The following is a 26,881-nucleotide window of genomic DNA, read 5'->3' as shown; positions in this document are numbered from 1 at the left end:
ACCTGGGGCAATTTTAGCCATAAATATTTCAAACAAAGCACAAACTCAGTTTAAATGCAAGAGTATTTTTCTTTGACCCAACAACAAGGTTTGTTTTCGGTAGTGGTTGTTGATCCAGTCAACAAGGTGTGTTTTCAGTTTTTAAAAATCCAATCAACAAGTTGTGTTTGAGTAATGCTTCTTCTGACCTAGTCAGAAAGGTGTGTTTCAGAAGTGTGTGTTTTTTTAGCACAATCAATAAGTTATGATTTCAGAATTGAATATTTAAATGTTCTACAATACATTTTCTAAACATTCAATCTGACACTATCAATCTTCTATCCATCTGGCTCACGTGAGTAATTCAGCAGGATCCTCCAAATATAGAGTAAATTTAACCCTGCGGTTAGCGTGATGGTCTGTGGAACTGAGATTCCATGGTTTGCTTCCTGTTATTGCCAAAATTAACCGTATTATAAAAGTTATGGTCAAATCCTAATATTCAGTCTGACAAGAGTAGGTGAAAAGTTGGCGGTAAGCTGTGTTGAGTAACTGCCTTCATTCTCATCAGCTTATCACTTCAAAATTAGTGACAGTTAGTACAAATGATTCTGCACAACATTTGTTAAAAAAACAACTTAAAACATGCCAGTCAGCCTATAAAGCTAAGAATTAATATATTTTTAACTTCTATTGCAATATGTCTCATTTTCAATGATATTTGTTAACAGAACACAAGGTTTCATGTAACTAAACCGTAGGTGCGTTATAAAAGTAACTATCAAATTCCACTTATGGATTAGAATAGACAAAAACTTGAAGCAAAAGCTGTTCAGAAACTCCCTCTAATTCATAAGTTCAGAACTAGGAAACGATATGTGTGGATAACCTACGTCATAGTCAGAGTATTTTCTAAAAAAGAAACCAAATGGGATTCGAACCTGTATTCCTCGATTTTTAGACAGGTGTTCCAACTACCATCTCAGTTATTAGTTTCGTTTTCGTTTGTATATTGATTCACAAATAATTAGTTAACTAATAGAATAAAATTTTACGAAAAAGAAAACATACCATATTTAGTAGCATACGATGTAACTTCTGTTGTGCTAATGTCAGAGACTTCTTGTAAGTCACCAGTCATAAATTTGGTTGTGGTTGGCTGTTCTGTCAAAACGTCGTCCTCCTTGGGGGTTTTCGTAGCGATATTAAGATTTATTTTACTTTGATCCCCATATGAATTGCTTCCTTTTACGTCATCTAAATTCTGTGATTTTGAATTAAGATTGGAATGTCCATGTAGATGAGGGTGATGTCCATGGACGTTCTTGAGAACATCATTTGGTTTTGACAGTGTATGTGGCGCCACGATTTTTGGAACTCTTCTAAACTGTTCGAGTGACTCTTCTGCTTCCAGGTCGCCCTCGCTTCTTCCTCCTCGCCGTATTACTATTGAATCCTCTTTACGAACACGGAGGTTTGTGCCTTGCGTAGGAGCAACAATGAAAAGTGACTGACCCACTAACAATGAAGTCACCCCTTCACCCTCTGAGAATTTAACATCTTCAGCCCGACGATTTTGTTTTTCATTTAATTTTGAAAATATCGAAGAAGAATTATTTCCGCGATCTGCTCTATGTGGTAGAGGGATGAAAGCTTGCCCTTTACTGGATCCCCGGATGAACAGTGGCACACTGACGCGAAGGTCTTCAAAATGACTTGACGGCGGGCGTTGAAGAGGCTTCGAGGCTGTTGTTTGTGGTGGAGGCGTTGAAGCTCTTTGTGACGCGTCTATCCGTTTATTACTCTTTTGGGGAATCTGGGCAGGTCGAGCTCTGTTCGGGTTCCTGATGAACAATGATGCTCCTATATTAAACTCACCAGCAATGTCTGATTCTTTGTTTTGTCGGTTTTATCATTTGACTTTGTAGCGCGAGGTGGGCTTGGATTACTTACTTCCAGTGGTAAGAGAAATGTTTGACCTTTACTGGTTCCGGATGTTCTTATAGACAAAGGTACTTCGGCCAAAATTTCACCGGCTTCGATCGTTGAAATTACCGTAGTCGTGCTAGTAGTGGCGCGGGATTTAGAATTTCTTCCCCAGTTTTCATTGTTTTTCACGGGATGTATTGTACGCCGATCTTTATTCTCCTCACCTCTAATTAGCAAAGGAACACCAACAGCAATATCTGGCAGGAAACGCACCTCACCTCTTGATGGTCTGGGGAAGCGAAGGTGCTTTTCAAGGTTTTTTATTGATTCTTTATCAGCATCAGCATCATGTACGCTTTCCTGGTGTTCCCTCCTTACTTCATCTGTCTCGTCAGGAGTCTGAAACTCGTTTTCTTTTTCTCCTGAGTAATCTTCTTTTATCTCAGATGGACTAAGCACCGGTTTCCTATCCAAGGACGACTTGGTAATCATCGTTTCTAAGTTACTTGACTCCTCTTCTTTTCTTGGTTTCAAGTGAAGGTGTGGAACCACAAAACCGTCAACCATAACAACGCCTTCTTCACTAGAATTTCTGTTACTGATATTATAATCGTCTTGCAGATGTTCCTTTGGAATCGAATCATCGCGTGATGGCAAAGCAATCGGGATCCATTCAGATCCATCTCCACGCACCGAATGTTCTAAGTCGTCTAGAGGAAATACATCAATACTTTCGACAGAACTGGAAGTACTATTAGATGGTACGAGATCTGCGGGTGGTTTTGAAGATGAACTCGGAGAGTCTGGTATTTTGACAGTAGCTCTACCTGGTGAGACAAAGGTATCAACTAAATCGCCGACAGGTCGTGCACCCTGAGCATTAACTCGTATATTCGAGTTTTCGTTTACCTGGTATATATAAGTACTATTACCATTATCACCAGCCCTATCAGTCTGAAGATGAGAAACGTTTTCTTTCTGATGCTTGACAGTATGGTGGCTTGTGAGATGAGGAAAAGCGACTTTCAAGGTAGGGGCGGGAGGCGGCGTAATGATTTTATCCAAGTGGTCTGTTGTTTGACTCGGAATTACAGGACGCCAAGAGCCGTAGTTAAAGATCAGTGTTTTTTCTGTGCTCTGGTGACTTTTTCGATGTTTCACTTCTTCATATCCACTAAAAGTAACTGGACTAGCTGCCTGCTCAGGGAAAGAAAGAGGACTCGATTCAAGTCCAGCAGACACTGTTAGCTTAAAAGGAATCTCCATGTCCCTGCTTGTTTCAACAGTTGTAACCTCCGCAAAACTGTCTTGAGAAACAAGGGAATGGTTTGTTTCTTCAGTTCCGGCTCCATAGGATTCTATAAAAGACCAACATTACAATTACAATAATACATCTTTACCTTGCCCAATTCGTTAAACCGAAATCAGTGCTCTAATGTGTGGAAGTAATTATTATAAAGTAATCATTTCAGTTTGTTTGTTTGTTTCTTAACTTAGCGCAAAGCTTTCAGTTGTAAAGTAATTTAGCCATGTAGAAGGTTTGGTTTGTTTTGAATTTCGCGCAAAGCCACACGAGAGCTAACTGCACTAGCCTTCCATAACTTAGCAGTATCAGACTAGAGGAAAGACAGCTAGTCACCACCACCACCGCTAACTCATGGGCTACTCCTATGCCAACGAATAGTGGGATTGACCGTCACATTATAACGCCCCCACGGCTGAAAGGGCGAACATGTTTGGTGTGACGGGGATTCGAACCCGCAATCCTGAGATTACGAGTCAAGCGCCTTAACCCACATGGCCATGCCGGGCCAGTAGTCATTTCAATTAAGAATTATTGTTTTTGACCCTGTGGTTTGGTCATTCCAAGGTTCTTATTTTGCAAACTAATGCTACCGTTACCGAAATATTTAGTGGTTTGGTTTGTTTGTAATTAAGCACAAAGCTAAATAATGGGCTATCTGTGCTCTGCCCACCAAGGGTATCGAAACCCGGTTTCTAGTGCTGTGAGTCCGCAGACATATCACTATGTTACTGGGGAGAGGGGCAGAATATTTAGTAATTCATAAGCCTGTACCACAAACATAAAAACATGTATATTTCTTCTCCACGCTTATAGAATTGCATAATATTATTGTAAAGACATATAACAAACTATAAGTTTTATAAATTAATCAATCTTTCATAGAATTTTTATACATTTAGTCTAAGATGTAGACAATTATTGTAAAAAAGTAGTTGACTTATATCACCTTCAACTTCAACAGACTGCAGGTCTATTTTCAATCCGCTAAAAAGTGGAGTTCTAGTTTGCAATTTGTCCACCAACACGTCACGAGCCTTGGCTGGAGGGTCAGAGACCATAATTTCATCTAGTTTTCGTCTATCGAGGTATAGACGGAAAAAAACATCCAAGCTTCCTTCACTATAGCGAAAGCAACAGAAAACACTTCAGTTGTCTACATCATATCTTAATAGTGTTTTACAAAACTCTGTGTCAATTTTTGAATTATGCTGAATTTTCAGTATAAATCGTCATTTTCTTCTTACGTTTTTAATCTACAAGAAAAAACGCTTAAAGTTACATAAGGTTAAATAATTTATTGAGCTTCGAGATATATTACACAAATGCTTATTTATAATTTGTTACGGACCAAGAACGGCCCTTTCGATAGCTTTCAAGACAGTGGATCTGAGATTCCATGGTTCTCTCTCGTCCAATTACCTTTATCCCTAACTTTGAACCACTAAAGATTCAATCGTCAGCGCTACCTCACTCGTCATTCACGCTATGAAGTTGACCGATGCTCTTATAAAGAAGAAACAGTTTAAAATGTTGGAAAATTTTAAAATATCTTGATGATTCAAACCGAGTTCTACCACAAAACCTGCACCTCTGTTAGTCATAACTGATGATAAAATCCTATTATTCAGTATGATAAGAATAGCCTGATAATTGACGGAGAACGGTGCTGATTAGCTGTTTTCCATCTAACCTATTACTTAAAAATTATGAACAGTTAGCAAAGGCAGCGGTTGCGTAGCTTTGGTGGGCAAATTAATGTGTTTCTCACCATCTACTGTCTAATTGTTTGTTTAGCATTGTACTTTGTTAACATGAGTAGAAAATGTGGTAAAAGTTTGAGGTCATGAGAACAAGGCCAATAGAAAGTTTCAATTACTTATTCTTCATAGAAATAATTATCGTTTCTCGTTAGAAAGTTTACACTTTACATTTTAAGTCGTAGTTCATTTAATCCTTTGTTCATGAGCTTTGAAATTTAATTTTCGTCTTGGTAGTATAAAAGCTAGTGTTATCTCTTTTTGGTCTGTTTGGAATTAAGCACAAAGCTACGCGAGGGGCTATCTGTGCTTTGCCCACGAAGGATACTGAAATCCCGCTTCTTGCGGTGTTAGTCCGCAAACATATCGCTGTGTCACTGAGGAACAATGTTATTTGTTGTTAAGCACAAAGTTATATCAAGGGCTATCTGTGCTCTGCCCACCCTGGGTATCGGAACCCGGTTTCTAGAGCTCTGTGCCACTGCGGAGCCTCTTGTTACCGCTTTTAAAGTGCTCCTTGTATTTCTTAAAATATTTCAACAATGTCCGATCATTTACTGTCTATATTGTAAATAAGTATTGCCTTAATTTAACATCCTAAAAGCTATTTTATTTCACACAAACAGAAATTAGGTTCTCCAAACACAGACTCGCGTGAACAATAACACACTTGATTGGTGTAGCGATATGACCACGCAAGTTTCCTATGTTTTATAAAAATTCGTACGATGTGCGCGGGTTTTCACTTGAAAATTACGTTTATCTGAACGCATGTTTCGTGATGTGGAGTCATAGTTGTGCAAGAGCCAACACAAATGCTCTGTTATGTTAACCCACAATAGCCGTGTTGTTTTTAACACATGTTTTTTTCTTTAGTCTATAGCAAAAAACATTACAGATAAATTATTGTGATAAGAAATGCTTGTAACTAAGCACAATGGTACACAATAGGCTATCGGTGCTCTACCATTCACTGGTATCGAAACCCAGTTTTTAGCAGTGTGAGTCAGCAGACATGTCTCAACCACTTATTTGAGTAGAGCTTCGAAAGATGAAAATGAGAAAAGGGAAAAAAAACACCTTTTAGCATTTAATAGGGAAAATGTGAACACTATGAAATTAGCCTAAATACTAGCTGGTCAAAAGTTTAAGATCATACTGAAACGAAGCGTTAATCGGTAAACATGTAACAAAATTTAGTCATTTGTGTTCAAGCATTAGCGTTGTCAACTTCTCCCACTGACATCTCCTGTGTTACATTGGGTAAAAAACATGGCAAAGACTAAAAAGTTGAGAGAGTTTGAAAGTGGCAGAATTGTCGAACTGCTAAAGCAAGGTTTCTCTCAATGTGTCATCCCTGGTGAGATTGGGCGTAGTAAAACTGCTGTTGCAAAATTTTTAAAAGACCCTGAGGGATAAGGAAGGAGAATTTCAAGTGGTTGGCCCAAGAAAATTTCGCCAGCGTTGAGCAGGAGGATTTGACGGGTCGTCTGGCAAGACACCAGCCGATCATCGAACCAGATTAAGGCCTTTACGGACGCAGAATGCAGCTCAAGAACAATAAGACGGCGTCTACGAAAGAAACGCTTTAAAAACCGTAAACGTCTTCAAAGGCCACGCCTCCTTCCACACCACGAAACAGCTCGGTTAATCTTTGCTGAGAAGCACCAAACATGGGACGTAGATAAGTGGAAGAAGGTTTTGCTCTCTGATGATAAAAAATTTAACATAGATGGTCCAGATGGCTTCCACGTTACAGACGCGATAAGGATATCCTACCGGAGACATTTTCTACACGACACAGTGGAGGAGGTTCCATCATGATCTGGGTGCTTTCTCCTTCCATGGAACAATGGAGCTTCAGGTTATACAGGGGCGTCAGTAGCTGGTTATATTGGCATGTTCGAGAGAGCATCCTTATTGGTTGAAGGGCCTTGCTTGTGTGGAAATGACCGGATCTTTCAGCAGGACAACGCTGCAATCCACAATGCCCGCAGGACAAAGGACTTTTTCATAGCGAATAACGTAATTCTTTTGGACCATCCAGCGTGTTCGCCCAAACTGAACTCCATTGAAAATGTTTGGAGGTGGATGGCAAGGGAAGTCTATAGAAATGGACGTTATTCCAAATAGTGCATGATCTTCGTGAAGCCATCTCCACCACTTGGAATAACATTACAGCCAGCCTTTTGCAAACTGTTATATCGACCATGCCAAAGCGAATGTTTGAAGTTATTCACAATAACGGCCATGCAACTCACTACTGAGACCACTCGTTTGGCATTTTCTACCCTGTTTATGACTTCTTTTTGGTATGGTGTTAAACTTTTGACCAGCTGGTATTTAGGCTAATTCCATAGTGTTCACATTTTCCCTATTAAATGCTAAAAGAGTTTTTATTTTTATTTTCCCTTTCCTTATTTTCATCTTTCGAAGCTCTATTCAAATAAGTGGTTGAGTCTAACAATGCATTTTTTCTTTATGTTCATTGGCCTTAATATTTTGGCCAGCAGTGTAGTATTTTTAAGCAACGAGTTTTCGATACCATTCAAACCATAGCAACGATTTGGTAAAGATAGCTGGCAGATTAAATTCTATTTAAGCCTAAATTCTTTTTTTTTAAATTGATTTTATGTTATATATATTTGTTATTTTTTATTTCGCCATGGCAACGATATGATAAGTGTAACTAGCAGATTAAATGCTATTTAAGCCTTTCTTCTTTTTTATTGATTTTATGAAATATATATCTGTTATATTTTTATCCCGCCTGAACTTTTGTTAACCTTTTCTATCGTTAAATATTTTTGCTTTGTTTGTTGTTGTTTTGAATTTAGCACAAAGCTACACAATGGGCTATCTGTGCTCTGCCCACCACGGGTATCGACACCGGTTTTTAGCGTTATAAGTCCGAAGACATGCCGCTGAGCCACTGGAGGGCTATTGTTTTGTTTTAAATATGTATTATGCACTGGTTTTTATGCCCATTTTCATTTTATTTTCTGCCCCCCAGTGGCTCAGCATTATATGTGTGGACTTACAATGCTAAAAACCGGCTTTCGATACCCGTGGTGGGCAGAGCATAGATAGCCCATTGTGTAGCTTTGTGCTTAATGGAAAACAACAATAGTTTTATTTTCTCGTAGCTTTGATGTATTTTCTAGTTCTGTTTTGTTTAGGTTTTGCGAGAATAAACCGCTGTGTAAAACTGTTTTACACTTCTTAATCAGGCCCAGCATGGCCAGGTGGTTAAGGCACTCGATTCGTAATCTGAAAGTCGCGAGTTCGAAACCCTGTGACACCAAACATGCCCGCCCTTTCAGCCGTGGGGACGTTATAATATGACGGACAATCTCACTATTTGCTGTTAAAAGAGTAGCCCACGAGTTGGCGTGGGGTAGTGATAACTAGCTAGTTGCCTTCCCTCTAGTCTAATACTGGTAAATTAGGGACGTCTAGCGCAGATAGCCCTCGCGTAGCTTTGCGCGAAATTCAAACCAAACCTCTTTCTAATCGCTCTATAAATAATGTTATAAATAGACACAAAAAACATTGAGTTAAAAATAGTTTTTCTATATAAATAGGTCTTACAGAAAATATTACACTTATTATTGTTTCATTTATGCGCCATAGACAACTAAAATATTAACGAAACATTACAAACTTAGATAAATATTTAATTAAGTTCTGACTCTTCATTTCCATAAAACCAAAACTAAATTATTGTAACTAATTTAATGAAATATATGATTTTCCCTGATCTTTTATTTCTAGCTTTAAATGTATTGAACCAAAATATCAATAAGATAATAAGTCGCTCTGTTAAATTATACAAATTTTCTAATGATGACTACTTTTATATAAAAATTTAGCAACTTACCGAAAGGCGTAGACCTTCACCTTCATAACAGAATCCCCTATGCTGCTACTCGTGTATAGAGATTTGATCTGAACGTATGGAGTAAATATTGGAGAGACTTAGTAAAAAATAAAATAATATAAAAATACACCTTGCAGCCTTGTGTCTTCCATAATTAGCATGACATAAACACATATATACACTAATACCAACTTTTATTTAAATGTTTAAAGAAAGTAAAATCACACCTTGAATTACCTTATCTCACAAACAACAAAATCTTGAAACGTTTCAGTCACAGGCAATAAATAATTGTAGCTACTTGATGTAGGCTTATGAGCGAAACGTATTAGCAACGTTTGTTCTAGAGTTGAAGGCACCCATCATGGATTCCACTTTCTTTTGCCTAAAACACTCAGAAGATCACTGTTGCTTAATGAATAGTGGTATTTCATTATAAATGGCAATTTTTAGTGGTAAAATAATAGTATTAGCTTTCAATTTTCTAAGTACTAAAACACTGTAATAAATATACACAGTTTTGTTTTACGGTGAAATAAACATTGAACAAATATTAAAATAGGCTTAAAACTAAAGACGATAGAACGCTGGTTGGAAGAGGGAATAATTTTAAACATACACTGTATCTTTAACTAAAAACTAGGCTTGCCATTTAGAAGATGAGGGGATTCTGGAGTCTGACTTAGAAACGTACTTTTTGTAAATCTCCGTCTGGGAATAGACAAATGAGGAAAATAATTAATTGTTTGTTTCTTTGTTTTGTCTCATGTGATTACATACCAGTACTTCAAACAGTAATATTGCTGTGCAAATATTGAGAGACCCTAAAGTTTTCAATGTGCATAAATAATTGAATCATGAAGGACCAGAAATTCGTAGAGTGGTCCTTACTGTAAACAAAACCACAAAATTTTACAGTCTGGCGATGGGTTGAAAAATAGCTTTAAGATTAAATTGTGGGCACCGTTTAAATAATTGAGAAAAGGTTTTTAAGAGTTAGAATTCTAAACGGTGTTAATACCTGGTCCATGTTGATATAATTTCTATAAAACTAAAATTGTGTAGCGTTGTAAGTCTGTAAACCTACTGTTGTCCCTGCCCTCCGCTAGTATAGCGGTATGTCTACGGATTTACAACGCTAAAATCAGGGGTTCGATTTCTCTCTGTGTGCTCAGCATTGTAGCTCATCGAATAAGTCATTTACACTAACTTACTGCATACAGGCCTACAACGTACATTGTTAGCTTTAAGACGTAAGTATATTTGATCTGCTATGTTAAGTGCTCAGTGACAAAATATGTATATTTTTATTTATAATGCGTGTGAGAAAGATTCAAAGTACGTGTCACCTACTTACAACGCATGCAAGAAATTGAAAGATTAAAATACTGGTAACATACCAATCACGTAAAATGTATTTCCCTAAAATATAGGAAGAAATAAAATTTGAGAATCGTTTCGTTACAGCATCTCATTTTTATAGTGGCCTCACTTATTATTAATCATAGCCTAAATTATTATAAACTATTGGCATCAGCAGTTAGTGCATATCTAGAATATAAACTTCTTACTACTCTTCTATAACAAACTTCTTACTACTCTTGTATGATAAACTTATGTATGGTAGGCTTCTTCCTTCTCTTGTATACTAGATTTCTTACTACTCTTGTATGATAAACTTCTTATTTCTATTGTAAAACATATTTCTTACTACTCTTGAATGATTTACTTATTACTACTCTTGTATACTAGACTTCTTTACTTATGTATGATATACTTATGTATGGTAGGCTTCTTGCTTCTCTTGTATACGACTAGACTTCTTACTACTCTAATATATTAAACTTCTTACTACTCTTTTATAGTAGACTTCTTGCTACTCTTGTATACCAGACCTTTTACTATTCTTATATACCAGACTTTTTACTACTCTTGTATACCAGACCTTTTACTATTCTTGTATAGTAGACTTTTTACTGCTCTTGTGTAGTAGACGTTTTTCTACTCTTTTACACTAGTCTTGTTACTACTCATATCATTTACTTCTTACTTCTTTTATATAGTAGACTTCTGGCTACTCTTGTATAATAGACTTTTTACTACTCTTGTATAGTAGACCTCTTACTACTCTTGTGTAATATATTTTTTGCTACAATTGTTTGGTAAACTTCTTGCTACTTTTATGTAATGGATGTCTTTATACTTTTGTATACTAGACTTCTTACTAGTCTTGTATAATATATTTCTGACTACTCCTGTATAGTAGACTTCTAATTACTCTTGTATACTAGACTTTTTACTACTCTTGTACAGTAGACGTTTAACTACTTTTGTGTAATATACCTCTTATGACTCTTGTATGATATACTTTTTGCTACAATTGTATGGTAGACTTCTTGCTACTTTTGTATACTACTCTTCTTACTACTCTTGTATAGTAGACTTCTTTCCACTCTTATATGATATACTTCTTACTACTCTTGTATACTAGACTTTTTAGTACTCTTGTATTCTAAACTTGTTATTACTATTGTTTCCAATGATATACTTCTTACTACTCTTGTATACTAAACTTGTTATTACTATTGTGTAATGTACTGCTTACTACTCTTATATAGTAGACTTCTCGCTACTCTTGTATATCAGACTTTTTAGTACTCTTGTATAGTAGACCTTTTACTACTCTTGTGTAGTAGACGTCTTTCTACTCTTTTACATTAGTCTTGTTACTGCTCATATAATTTACTTCTTACTTTTCTTATATAGTATACTTCTTGCTACTCTTGTATACTAGACTTTTTGCTATTCTTGTATAGTAGACTTTTTACTACTCTTGTATAATTTACTACTTACCACTCTTGTATTCTAAACTTCTTATTACTCTTGTATAGTAGATTTCTTACTACACTTTTATGATATACTTCTTACTACTCTTGTACTTTTTACTGCTCTTGTTTAGTAGACGTCTTACTATTCTTGTATACTAGACTTCTCATTACTCTTATATAATGTACTACTAATGTTACTACTGCTGCATGATATACTTCTTACTACTGTTGTATAGTAGACTTATTGCTACACTTTTATGATATACTTCTTGCTACTCTTATATAATAGAGTTCAATAGACTTCTTGCTACTCTTGTATACTGGACATTTTACTACTATTGTGTATTAGACTTCTTTCTACTCGTGTAATATACTTCTTACCACTGTTGTATAATGTACTTCTTACTACTCTTGCCTGTTGTACTTCTTGCTACTCTTGTATAGTAGACTTCTTGAAACTCTTGTATTCTAGACTTCTTACTACTTTTGTATACTAGACTTCCTACTACTCTTGTATAGTAGACTTTTTACTACTCTTGTGTAGTAGACTTCTTACTATTCTTGTATAGTAGATTTTTTACTACTTTTGTATAGTAGACTTCTTACTATTCTTTTATAGTACATTTCTTACTACTCTTGTATACTAGACTTCTTACTACTTTTGTATACTAGACTTCTTACTACTATTGTATGATATAATTCTTAGTACTCTTGTGTAGTGGACTTCTTACTATTCTTTTATAGTATACTTCTTGGTATTATTGCATACTAGACTTCTTATTACTCTTATCTTGTAGACTTCTTAGTATTGTAAGAGTATTGCCCTTCCTGTTTAAAATTCTTGCAATGCAATAAGTGTAGCAATGTCCAAAATGTTGGGCATTGTGCTGATTAAATATCATGGTTCCTCTCGTTTGAAAACTCTACCAATTCAGTAAGGGTATCAAAGCCCAATATGTTGGGCATTGTTCTAATGAAAGAGTATGGTTCTTCCATTTTTAAATTATACCAATGCAGTAAGTGTAGTAACTCCAAAGTCTTCAAATCCTATCTTGTAAACCACACCTACATCATCATACTCGTTTCATTTGGAATTATACACAGCATTCTCCATGTTACTGTTAAGCTTAGATCCTTCCATACGTAGCAAACAGTGAATAGTAAGATTCGTCACTTCACACACTGGTTTAATTTAGAGTTATTTACTTCATTTTGACGTTCAATACGTCATGACAACTTCAATTCACAGCTGTGACAAGGAGCTTAAGGTATGTAGCACTCTTTGAAATCCAAAAGCTTGGAACCCATACCACAGTGAATGTGTTGGTCCTGAAAGTTCGATAAAACTCTATTAGTTGTACAGTTTTGTTTCAGAACGTGTTTCAAATTTTACATGGTCATTACATGGTGACTTGGATTTTTGTAGCACATTAATATAAACTTAGTTACCTGTAGCAGTTGCTGGCTTTCTTAAACTTTGCTAAAACTGTACTCTAGCACTCGCACGCAAGTTCAGTGGGGTGCGATATCTCGATGCATTTGGTATTTACAGCGAATATGTGAATACAGAAAACATCAACCTATAACACACGTGCAGGATGCCTATAGTACCTAGAGTCGAAAACACCAATAATAAAACACTTCAGGACCAATGGAACATCTGGCTCTTTTAGGTACACAAGTACTTGAAAATTAACGAAGGAAATACGACTAGTTAACATGCCACAAGCATTTAGATTCTACTGATAAATGTGTGTGTGCTTCCTGTGGATAAACCAGTTAAACAAGAGTTTGTGGTGTCTAAGGTTAGAAGTTTTGATTGTATTATCCGATGTAGCGGAAATGTTACCTTTTCTTCGTAGATGGCAGCCTTGGTTAGGAACTCTGGCGAAGAGGTGTTCAGTAGAAAAGGGTTGAATGAATCTCCCTCCACAACTTTAATACGTCCTCTTAACGGAATTACTGAGAACAGACAAACTGTGATTAGCTTCTGTTAAAAGTTCAAAATGAAACCACTTTAATGCCTTACATAATAAATAATAGTACACATCAAGTTATGAAATCTGAGATATTGTTTCTATCTATATCTCTGACTACTCCGTTTCCCTATACTTATCTCTCTCTCACCCTGTATATCTGACTATTTGCCTGACTATACATTTATAATAACCATAAACCGTCAATAAACTTCATGGTTAGTGAACTGTAGAGCAATAATCGTTTCTAGCTACAGTTTTATATTGTTCTACAGCTCACTAACCATGAAGTCCAATAACAATTTATGGTTATTGTTATACATTCTTATACAGTTTGCTAACTATGAAGTTCAATAATGGTTTCTCGTTACAGTTTTATATTGTTATACGGACCCGGCATGGCCAAGCGTGTTAAGGCGTTCGACTCGTAATCCGAGGGTCGCGGGTTCGAATCCCGATCGCACCAAACATGCTCGCCCTTTCAGCCGTGGGGGCGTTATAATGTTACGATCAATCCCACTATTCGTTGGTAAAAGAGTAGCCCAAGAGTTGGCGATGGGTGGTGATGACTAGCTGCCTTCCCTCTAGTCTTACACTGCTAAATTAGGGACGGCTAACGCAGTTGGCCCTCGAGTAGCTTTGCGCGCAATTCAAAACAAACAAAATATATTGTTATACAATCCGCTAATCATAAAGTCCAATGACAATTTATGGTCATAGTTATACATTGTTAAATAATCTGCTAACTATCAGGTTCAATAATGGTTTCTAGTTACAGTTTTATATTGTTCTACAGTTTGCTAACCATGAAGTCCAATGACAATTTATGGTTACTGTTATACAGTCTGCTAACCATGATGTCCAATGACAGTTTCTGGTTGTTGTTATCGTTCTATAGATCAGTGGTTCTGATTAAGGAAGCACCCAATAAATTATTTTGGGAAGTATCACATAATCGTCAAATTTGGTCAAACTTTGGAATAATACGTATAATTCATTTCACTATGATATTAATTCTTTATGACGAGAAACCCACTTGAAATAAAAACGTATCTCAGAACGGCTGGTATGGGTATTAACACTTCAATTGATAAGCAGCGAACAATGTTTCAACCTTCCTAAATCATTTTCAGATGACGAGATTATAATATTAATTTCTGATTTTTCGGGTTCACTTCCTTTGGTTATCAAGTAATAAAACATGTTAAAGATAATCAATAATAGCTTTTTATAATTTATTGTAGTAAAATAATCCTTACCTGGTGAATCGTATAGTCGAGTCAAAACTGAAAAATAAAAATACTCTTTAGAAACTTCCACATTTTATATTTAAAGGTGAATATTTATTTAACTCGGTTTATATAAACCCTAAATCTTACGTAATGTTAATAACAGAAGCAAAATATGGTTTACTATATTCTCAAGAGAAGAACAGATTACTTACAAATTGTTCAGAAACTCTAATAGTGACGAAAAATCAGTAACTGAACATAAAAGGTTGCACAGAAGGAACTGTAACAGTGACAAAAATACTATGTAGTACAAATATTGTTCCTGGATAGTATGTGTTATTTCTTAATTGCTTATGTTGTAAAAGTACAGAAAATGTTCATTATTCCCTTCAAACTTTGCTTTTGTGACCTGGATAATGAAATTTAGAAATTAACCTATTTTCTATGTAAAAACTGGCAAATTTGCACATTTTCATTTACACAAGGTTTGAATAAAACAACATATGAATCAAGATTTACATGTATTTATACTTCAGTTATACAAAAATTAACAAAAATGTTTAGAAGTAAGTAGTTTTTTGAGATTTGCGATTGTAATGTAAACCACTTTCACGTGTCAGCTCCCAAATATAATCTCTCATCATGTTTTCGTTATACGCTCCTTTGCGACGTTCAAAGTCTAGTATATCTTGGTGGAAGCGCTCGCCTTGCTCCTCTGAGTATACTTCCATGTTCTCCTTGAATTTATTAAGATGAGTGTCAAGGATATGGACTTTCAGGGACATCCTGCAGCCCATTTTACTGTAGTTCTTCACCAGAGCCTCAACCAGTTCCACCTAATTTTCGACTTTGTGATTGTCCAAGAAACCTTGAATTACTGCAACAAAGCTGCCCCACTTTTCTACCTTCTTACTGAGTTTCTTGGGGAATTTTGTGCACTCCCAGGATCTTCTTTATTTCTAGTACAACGAAGACACCTGCTTTGACCTTTGTCTCAGACAGCTTAGGGAAGAAGTCTCGAAAGTACTTGAAAGCTGCAGACTCCTTATCAAGAACTGTGACAAATTGTTTCATTAGACCCAATTCAATGTGCAATGGTTGGAACAACACCTTCTGGAGGTCCACTAGTGGCTCACACTTAACATTGTGCCTCTCCACAGAGAACTCACTCCGTTGTGACCAGTGCTTTCTGTTGTAGTGTGCTGCGGTGTCCCTGTTGTCTCAGGCACAAAGATAACAGGAAAACATGGTAAAGCCATCTTGGAGACCCATCAGAAATGCCACCATTTTGAAGTCTCCCATAACCTCCCAGCTATACTCATCATACTTCAAGGCTTCTAGCAAGGTCTTGACGCTTTTGTATTCCTCTTTGATGTACACCGAATGAGCAAGGGGAAGAGACGGATACATATTCCCGTTATGGAGCAGCACAGCTTTGAGGCTTCTGGATGCGTCTGGAGAATGCTTGTAGCTTCTTGATGCCATCTCTGATAAAATCAAATAGGTCTATGTGTTCACTTAGGCGGCTAGAACTAAATTGAAGTGGTGAGTCGTGAGCCCCTGTATATATATTACTATGGAAAGTTCTAGAAAATTCTAGAAAGTTCTTGAAAATACTTGTAAGTTCGAGAAAATTCTCTGTTAGCTACTCAGCACTGAATCTACCTGTAATGTTCTGAAAAATGGGTAAACTTGAAAATTTCATTATCCAGGTCACAAAAGCAAAAGTTGAAAAGAAAAATGGGTATTTTCTCTTTATTTTAGGCATAGGCAATTTGGAAATGACACTTTCTACCTAGGAAAAATAAAAAGTAAAAATTTTGTTACATAGTGAAATCAATAACTGAGTATACAAAGTTACACAGAGGGAACTGTAACGGTAAAATAAATAAATACATGAGTGTAAAACGTTGTACAGAGAAAACAGTGACATTGACAAAAAATCAATAACTGAGTATAAAAAGTTGTATTGAGGTAACTGTAACAGTGACAAAACATCAGTAACTGAATTTTAAAAGTTGTACAGAAAGAACTGTAACAGTGACAAAACATCAATAACTGAATTTTAAAAGTTGTACAGAAAGAACTGTAACAGTGACAAAACATCAATAACTGAATTTTAAAAGTTGTACAGAAAGAACTGTAACAATGACAAAACATCAATAACTGAATTTTAAAAGTTGTACAGAGGGAACTGTAACAATGACAAAACATCAATAACTGAATTTTAAAAGTTGTACAGAGGGAACTGTAACAGTGACAAAACATCAATAACTGAATTTTAAAAGTTGTACAGAGGGAACTGTAACAGTGACAAAACATCAATAACTGAATTTTAAAAGTTGTACAGAGGGAACTGTAACAGTGACAAAACATCAATATTTGAACATGTGCAGTTTGTTCCAGTGAAGAAGACTTTACTCTTCGAAAACTTTTGGGTAAATATATGTTATTGGGTTTAAAATATAGCAGTGGTATACGTACATATTATTTACAAAGCTCTATAAAAGCAGAAAAACGCTATTTGATATCAAAGAAATAAACCTAATTAAATAAATTCTGACCAGAAACTGACACAGCTAAAGAAGTTACAGACTTACCACCAAAGTACACAGAAATAGCAACGACTGCTAAAATAGCCGCGATAATGAATATCACTGTTACAAAGATAATCGCTGCCGACCGACAACATTTAGAACATCTAATACTCGGCAAGATTCTGCAGTTACTTGGGCATTTCTTCTGTTTCTGCTGAGAACTGTACCCGTCGTCCCACACTAAATATGGCGCCTTCCGTTGATGAGAACTGGTATAAGGGAGGTAATCTTCAGGAAAGGAATTGGTGAATGATAAAATATCCAATCTCTGCTAGAAAAAAAAAAAGGAGAAAGAGGTAGATATAAAATAAGAGATGTGATTTTTTTAAAATGTCTGACATGTTTGTTGTCAAACTATAGCTTAAAACGAATTGAAGTATTTAAAGAACTAATAAATTATTCAACAACTCCTAATTCTCCGCTATTTGACGCTGACGGTATTAAACAACGTACACTAACCTTCCGAAACTCCTAAAAGTTATTCCAAGCCATATCCCACAATGTCTCCAACGAACAACACGTTTTTTTTAACTTTGTGTTTGTGCATTTAAGAAGAACCGTTCAGCTCTTCACAAGTCATTAACATTTCATTTTCTGAAGCCAATAACAAACCAAAGAAAAGACGTTCAGAGAAATGACTAAGGGTTACGACGGATATGGCTGTATGACAGAGACTGTTCATACCAAGTCGATTAACAAGATTTCAATTGTTAATGGGAGAAATCTAATATTTATTACCAAGTACAACGTTACATCACGTCTGAATAAATAAGGTGATAAACACTAACCACAATTCATAAGAACCTTTGTTCAGTAATTGATTTCAGTCAATGATGGAATATAGTTAATTAACATACATGTGAATAATAATGGATTTTAATCAATAATAAATTTATTTAATTATCTGTTTGTTTTTTAATTTCGCGCAAAGCTACAAGAGTGCTATCTGCGCTAGCCGTCACTAATTTTACAGTGTAAGACTAGAGGGAAGACAGCTAGTCACCACCACCCACCGCTAACTCTTGTGCTACTCTTTTACCAATGAATGGTGGGATTGACCCTCACATTATAACCCCCCACGGCTGAAAGGGCAAGAATGTTTGGTATGACGAGGATTTGAATATGCGACCCTCATATTACGAGTCGAGCGTCCTAACTACCTGGCTATGCCGGGTCGTTGTATTTATTTAATAAGCATGTGACTAATAATGGATTTCAATCAATGACAGAATGTATTTAATTAATTAAGATTTAGCTAGTAATGGATCTGAACTAATAATGAATTGTATTTAATTAAGACGTGTGTGACTAGTAATGGATTTTAATCAGTAATGGAATGTATTTAATTAATGAACATTTGACTATAGCAGCGTATGTCAAGTGTGGTTCTTAAACACATATACTTAACTAATATTTTATTACGGTAATTTATTTGTTAAGGATATCTTCCAACTAATATCGTCAGTAAATTAATCTTCAAGTTTTGTTCTTATTAAAATGTTGCTTATTTTGGTGTTTCTTTTTTAAAAGAGATGTCAATTGACAAAAATTTGTATTTTCAGTACAAATAAATAAATGGTTACACGGAATATCTTTTAAAATATTGAAAATATTTAACAACTGTCTTTGCTTGAAATTGTTTAGCCCATATACATCGATCGTGAATTAAAGAAATTAGGTTTAACAAGCATATAAAAAAATGAAAACACAGCTACACATAATTTTAAGGTCTGGCATGGTCAGGTGGTTAAGGCACACGGGTCGTAATCTGAGGGTCGCGGGTTCGAATCCCCGTCACACCAAATACACTCGCCCTTTCAGCCGTGGAGGCGTCATACTGTGACGGTCAATCTCACTATTCGTTGGTAAAAGAGTAGCCCAATAGCTGGCGATAAGTGGTGATGACTAGCTGCCTTCCCTCTAGTCTTACACTGCTAAATTAGGGACGATTAGCGCAGATAGCCCTCATGTAGCTTTGCGCGAAATTCAAAATATATAAATAAAACAACAATTTCCTTTTTTTTTTTTTTACTGTTTGTTTCTATACAATTCAAAAGTACCTGAAAATGCAGTTATACAAAATTTACATTAAATAGATAGTTTTTTTTTTACGAATCAAACACCACTGACGTTTAAAACCCTTCAGTTCTTTAACTGGTCCAAAACTTCCAGTTATTTAATTGATGTACTAAAACCATCAGTTCTTTGTGTAATGTTTCAAAACCTTCAATCATTTAGTTGATGTCCCAAAATCTCGGCCCTGCATGGCCAGGTGAGTTAAGGCGTTAGATTCGTAATCTAAAGGTCGCGGGTATGAATCCCCGTCATACCAAATAGACTCGCCCTTTCAGCCATGGGGGCATTATAATGTAACGGTCAACTTCACTATTTGTTGGTAAAAGAGTAGCCCAAGAGATGGCGGAGGGTGGTGATGACTAGTTGCCTTCTCTCTAATCTTACACTGCTAAATTAGGGACGACAAGCGCAGATAGCACCTTGAGTAACTTTGCGCGAAATTCAAAGCAAACCAAACCCCAAAATCTTTAGTTCTTTAATTAGTGTACAAAAGACTTCAGTTTTTTAATTAGTGTATCAAGGCCTTCAGTTCTGTAATTGATGTTCCAAGATCTTCAGTCCTTTATTTGACGTTCCAAAATCTTTTGTTCTTTATTTTGTCTTGATAGGAATTATTACCGACTTTGGTTCTTGAGACCAAAAATTATTCTCAGTATATTATACACTTTGGTCAGTCACACTCTTCACAAGTCACGATGACATTGCAGATTCTCTTCAGCTCATTTATACTGGTTAAACATGTTTTACTTTATTCGCGTAAATCCTATGTGAATTCTTAGAAAGTCCAACTAAAACAATATTTTATATCAGTGTCATGTCATTAAACTCGTACATTGCTAAGTAAAAAAAGCTGTTTAGGCTTAAGAGGTCATTTCTCAATGACGAATCGGGTCGTATCCATTAAAGACAAAACGACCATCTTACCTACTCAAAGATCTGCGTTCAAAAGAGTTTAAATCAACTTTTGACAGTGTAAAATATTTCAAAATAATTGAGACATATTTCTTGGCGAAATGTGTATTTAGTTAGTTCGTTAGTTTCTTTACAAAAAATACATTTCAAGAACCTGGTAGCAATTATACCTGTTTGTTTGTTTTTTGGAATTTCGCACAAAGCTACTCGAGGGCTATCTGTGCTTGCCGTCCCTAATTTAGCAGTGTAAGACTAGAGGGAAGGCAGCTAGTCATCACCACCCACCGCCAACTCTTGGGCTACTCTTTTACCAACGGAAAAGTGGGATTGACCGTCACATTATAACGCCCCCACGGCTGGGAGGGAGAGCATGTTTGGCGCGACTCCGGCGCGAACCCGCGACCTCAGATTACGAAGCGCACGCCTTAACGCGCTAGGCCATGCCAGGCCCACAATTATACCAAATATTAAACTCGCGTAACTTTACTGTTTTCTTATTAATATGTCGAAATTCAAGGTCATTATACTTGATGTCCTGGATGTTTAACACACTCATGAAACGTTTTCAGTGGTGTAAATCTGTATACTTAATTGGATGAAATAGCAACAAAAAAGAAACAAAAAAAGGAACAAAACAGGGCCTTTAAATATTATTGAAAAAATAAAGTTATTTAGGCTTAACTGTGGTTTCTGTTTGAATACAATAACAGATTCATTTATTTTGAAGAACATCATGTTTATTTTTGCGACTAAAATTTACACAAATTGGTGCAATAAATAAGAGGCCCGGCATGGCCGAGCGTGTTAAGGCTTGCGACTCGTAATCTGAGGGTCGCGGGTTCGCATCCCTGTAACGCCAAATATGCTCGCCCTCCCAGCCGTGGGGGCGTGATAATGTTACTGTCAATCCCACTATTCGTTGGTAAAAGAGTAGCCCAAGAGTTGGCGGTGGGTGGTGATGACTAGCTGCCTTCCCTCTAGACTTACACTGCTAAATTAGGGACGGCTAGCACAGATAGCCCTCGAGTACCTTTGTGCGAAATTAAAAAAAAACAAAAGCAATAAATAAGCAGCAGGTACTCACAAATGTAGTGAAGCAAAGATTTTTTTTTTATATATCTGTTCCTGGCATAGCCTAAGAGTTAAGGCGATCAACTTGCAATCTAAGGGCCACAGGTTTTAAAAAAAAGCCAACAACAAACAAACTACATGATAGGTTATCTGTGCTTTGTCCACCAGAAAGAACTGTATTTTAATGTTGTGAGTTTGTAAACTTTATGGCTGACGCATTAGGGGAACACCGTACGTAAAATTTAAAGGAAATATTAAAAAAATATGTTTTATAGGATTTGATTGACTTGGAGACCATATTTAGGTTAAAGGTTGAAAAATAATTAAATTTCACTTTCTTATACTTTTCGTAGTAAAATTATTTGTTCTACCGCTAATCTACTTATTTTTAGCTTTTTTGTGTTCTTTAGTATATTCCTATTAATTTGTTCACTGCTACATCAACACATTGAATACGTTACAAAGGCACATTCTTTCCACTTGGCTTGTTATAAAAATTCATCTTTTAACAACCGACAGTAACCTGACTAAAAGGTCAAGACACACCCTAAAACTTTGAAATCGTCTGATTTTACAAATGATTCTGTATAATAGCCATACATGAAAATATTATTAAACAAACTATTTGAATTTTGTTTTGGAATTTCGCACAAAGCAACTCGAGGGCTATCTGTGCTAGCCGTCCCTAATTTAGCAGTGTAAGACTAGAGGAAAGGCAGCTAGTCATCACCACCCACCGCCAACTCTTGGGCTACTCTTTTACCAACGAATAGTTGATTGACCGTCACATTATAACGCCCTCACGGTTGAAAGGGCGAGCATGTTTGGCGCGACGCGGGCGCGAACCCGCGACCCTCAGATTACGAAGCGTACGCTTTAACGCGCTAGGCCATGCCAGGCCCATTATTAAACAGAATAATTACGTCATGTTTGTTTAATATATTTAAAAAACCCTTTGTTTTACAACGTAGTAATAAGCCCGTTAATAACAAAAAATCAGTGAATAATAGTTTCCTCTCTATATCAATTATTTAAATGTTTTATTTCAGCTCAACATAATTGAATATTTGTACTCTGGTAACCGCAGGAAATCGAACTTCGAATTTTCGCTTTGTAGTTTCTTAAACGTAACACTGGCATTTGGAAGTCACGCGACCTTATCACTAAACACTTAAATCTGGAAGACAATTTTAGGCCTTCTATTATGACAGTGTTAAGACTTTCAACTAATTATTTTGTACATGAAACGAAAACATATCCAGTTACCAAATAAATTTGGCATGTACTTCAAGATGTGTCTGACAACAGTCAAACCTTAAAGATACAACCTCCTAAACAAAAACAACTTATTATATTCATAAACAAGAGGAAATCCTCGATAGCCGAGGCACTTAAAATTCGTTTAGCCAGGATTAGAGTAAATTAACCTATGACACCTTTTTATTACACATACTTTTGTCCACCAGCAATACAAGTTTGGAGCGCACGTACACCCGATTCGTTTTTATTATTCATCAGGATCTAAAAAACTCAAAGCCACTCTATGAGTCGCTGCGTTGCTGCTAAAAACGTAAAATTGTGAATTCCTATGACAATCTCGTTAATATAAACAGCATTGCAAGTAAACCATAACTTGTTGTAATCGAGAAGAACTCTGAAGTTAAAAGGGAAGTTAAAATTCTCCTCGGCAAAGACTTGGAACAAATTGTTGAAATGTTACTATACGCCCTTATAAATGAAAAGCTATGCTAAACCAATAAAGTTTCACTTGTCTCGTGTTGAGTTAATACCACATTTCTATCCTAACGTACACATCTCTGGTATTTGTTGCTTACATTTCTATAACATATACCAGGGCTGTTCAAAAAATACGCGGACTGTTGAATTGCGCTGCTCCAGTTTGTTCCAGGGGAATCCGCTTGGTGTCGCTAGGTTTGCACAGATCAGCTGATTACGACGCCATTTTCCGATTGCAGATATCTTCATTTGTGTATTAGCTACGCGGTTTTAAGTAAAGTGCGATTTTTTCGTTTGGCGGATTTCAGAATGAATGACCTGAAGGAGCAACGACTTGCTGTAAAATTTTGTGTTAAACTTGGAAAATCTGCGACTGAAACTTTTGCTATGCTTAACACGGCTTATGGTGATGTTGCTATGAAGCGTACGGCATGTTTCAAGTGGCATGAACGTTTTAAGGATGGTCGACAGTCCATTGAAGATGATGAGCGTCCTGGACGTCCTTCCACGTCAACTGACGACCCACACGTCGACAAATTCAACACCCTGTTGCGGGCAACTCGACGTCTGACTGTCAGAGAGCTTGCTGAAGAGTATGGGATATCAGTTGGATCTTGTTACGAGATTTTGACCGAAAAATTGAAGATGCATTGCGTTGCTGCGAAATTCAGCTCTCAGAACTCGTGAGTTTTTGGCCAAACACTCGATCACTATTCTTCCCCACTCCCCTACTCACCTGACCTTGCTCCTTGCGATTTTCTTGTTCCCCAAACTCAAGAGACCCTTGAAAGGAAGAAGATTTGAGACGATTTCCGAGATTAAGGCAAATGCGACGAAGGAGCTGGAGGACATTACAAAAGAAGCGTACCAGGACTGTTTCAACAAGTGGAAACACCGTTGGAATAAGTGTGTGCGTTGGGGAGGAGAGTACTTTGAAGGGGTCCCAGACGTGTAACTTCAAGTACATTTTGTTTTATGACGTCAGTCCGCGTATTTTTTGAACAGACCTCGTACGTATATAGATAGATACATTAAGGTTCCCCATGGGACAGCGATAAATGACTTCCATAGCTAAATCTGGATTTCGATTTCCCGCAGTGAACACAGCAGAAAAGCAGTGCTTTGTTCTAGAGCAAACAAATAATTTTCTTGAGGGGTAGCATGAGAATTCCGAAATAACTTTGGTAGCTTTCAGTTATTACAAAATATATTTTGGTAAGAGACATAGCGATGTAAAGTTAATACTTTACATTATCATCACCTGGTGACGTAACATTAGTTTGAAGTGCTTCATGATGACGAAAAACCCACTTGAAGTAAAAATGTATTCTAAAGTGACTGGTATGGGTATTAAGGCTTTAATTAAAATAAATTACAGAACAACGTTTCGACCTTCTTAGGTCATCTTCAGGTGATGAGTTAAGAAGGTCGAAACGTTATTCTGTATTTTATTTTAATTGAAGTTTTAATACCCATACCAGTCATCTTTAGAACACGGTTAGTCTGAAAACTTCTAACGCTAAATATCGGGTTTCGATACTCGAGGTGAGCATAGCATCGATTGTTCGTTTTTGTAGATTTCCGACAAAGAAATAAAGCTACTGGTTGGAACTTCTTATCAGAAATAAACTAACCCGATTAGAACCCAAAATTCGTTTAACGCTAATAAGCTGACTAGAAGTACTTAATAGCATAAAATAATTCAAAATAAACACTTATAAGTTTTGTGTGTGTTCACATCAAGCAAATGGAGAGAACTGAAGCATGGATAAACAACAAAGTGTAAAGTAAATACCTATTTTTAATCTGTAGTTTCTATAATAACATATGAGTTTAAATTGGTAAAACAGTGGCTGATAATATAAAAGAAAATACCGAAAATCAAATGCCCGACATGGCCAGGTGGTTAAGGTACTCGACTCGTAATTCGCGGGTTCGAGTCCCGTCACACCAAACATGCTCGCCCTTTCAGTCCACGATCAATCCCACTAATCGTTGGTAAAAGAGTAGCCCAAGAGTTGGCGGAGGGTGGTGATGACTAGCTGCCTTCCCTCTAGTCTTACACTGCTAAATTAGGGACGCCTTGCGCAGATAGCCCTCGTGCGCGAAATCCAAACCAAACAAAATGACACCTCAGAAAATATCATCGACTCATTTTTGCTTGTATTTACTATATTTTGAATGTAAATTTGCTTAGTTTAATTATTATTTGTCAGATGGCTATGTGCTGTTTCTTAACTATAAAGTACGTTCTTAACTTATTCACTTCACTAAGAAAGAGCCAATAAAGTTCAAGGTTCAACCTTCCACGGCTTTCACATTTTATTTAGAGTACGAAAAATGGCTTTCCATCATTTTTTACCATATGTGAACAATTGCTTGTTTTTGAATTTTGCACTATGCTACTCAAGGGCTATCTGTGCTAGCCGTCCCTAATTTAGCAGTGTAAGACTAGAAGGAAGGCAGCTAGTCATCACCAACCACCACCAACTCTTGGGCTACTCTTTTACCAACGAATAGTGGGATTGACCGTCACATTATAACGCCCTCACGGCTGAAAGGGCGAACATGTTTGGCCGGATGGTGATGCGAACCCACGACCCTCTGATGCTGAGTCGCACGCCTTAACACGCTTGGCCATGCCGGGCCTATATCTGAACAAACTTTATCTAAATAATAGCCAAGGACTGACTAAAACTATATCATTATCAGAAAAAAATCATTTTCGTTATATCGTATATTTTTTATTCTATTTGGTTACAACAAAAATATCTAAAGGTGACATTCAAATATTTGATGGCTTACATAAATTAGTATTCCCGACACAAGAGGTAATATATGCATATCAAATGTACTCCATCAAAATTATAAACCATATTCAATAAAAATACATTGTCGAAATTCCGAATTGAAATCAACACAATATACCCTATTCGAATTCCAAACTGAATTCAATGGAAAATATTACTTCAAAACTCCATACTGAATCCAAACAAAAATACCTTATTCGGATTTCATAATGAATTTAACCCAAAATACTTTATCCACAAACCAAACTGAATTAAACAAAGCACCCAATTCAAACTTCATACTGCATTCACCAAAATAAGCCTTTAACTCTCCAATCCGAATTGAGTTATAAGTTCGTTAGTTACCTAGTTCTACAGTTCATAAGATTAAATTGTTTGTTGTCCAAGTGAGAAACTCTTCAGCTTCCCCTAAATCGTTTGGTACAGTCGTCTCCATAAATTACACACAATAGTTTCCGAGTTCTTTTTTTTTTTTTTTTTTTGTATTACAGCATTCCACGTGCAGAAAAAAAAATGAATAATTTAAAATCTGGCGTAAAAACTGGCATAATTCATGTATAGGTAATTTTGTGTTGCGAACGTCAGGTAAGCCTTTATTAAATATTTTAGGGGCTTACTTATTCAGAAAATTATAGGTTCGTGTACTTTGGGGTAACCTTGGCAGGTCCCTTAAAGAGTTTCGTATATATATATGTATGAGTATCTTATTCTCTAAATCTTTAATTATGTATGAAATATTAAATTACAAAGCTTTGTGTACACCTTAATTTTCGGCCCATGATTTTTGCTGC

At 36.3% G+C, this 26,881-nt stretch overlaps 1 protein-coding gene across 4 annotated transcripts in view; it reads right to left on the bottom strand.

Annotated features, from left to right (window-relative positions):
* LOC143233695 (serine protease hepsin-like) overlaps nucleotides 1-26,881 on the bottom strand; it is a 70,191-nt gene that overhangs the window by 26,543 nt on the left and 16,767 nt on the right. For 2 of the 4 annotated variants that reach the window (XR_013018274.1, XR_013018276.1), the window contains 6 exons: nucleotides 17,488-17,752; nucleotides 14,915-14,941; nucleotides 13,529-13,641; nucleotides 8,852-8,919; nucleotides 4,161-4,333; nucleotides 1,051-3,266 (listed from right to left, as the gene is read on the bottom strand). Coding sequence is in view for 1 of the 4 variants with exons in the window: in XM_076470203.1 (XP_076326318.1) it covers nucleotides 1,051-1,120 (70 nt within the window). In the remaining 3 variants the exon portion in view is untranslated. Of the gene's footprint in view, nucleotides 1-1,050; nucleotides 3,267-4,160; nucleotides 4,334-8,851; nucleotides 8,920-13,528; nucleotides 13,642-14,914; nucleotides 14,942-17,487; nucleotides 17,756-26,881 lie in introns of those variants that run through there. The other 2 variants (XR_013018275.1, XM_076470203.1) reach the window with 2 other exon arrangements.

Source organism: Tachypleus tridentatus, chromosome 12 (assembly GCF_004210375.1).
Source record: "Tachypleus tridentatus isolate NWPU-2018 chromosome 12, ASM421037v1, whole genome shotgun sequence".
Classification (NCBI taxonomy): domain Eukaryota; kingdom Metazoa; phylum Arthropoda; class Merostomata; order Xiphosura; family Limulidae; genus Tachypleus; species Tachypleus tridentatus.
This window is presented reverse-complemented; position numbering and strand designations above follow the sequence as displayed.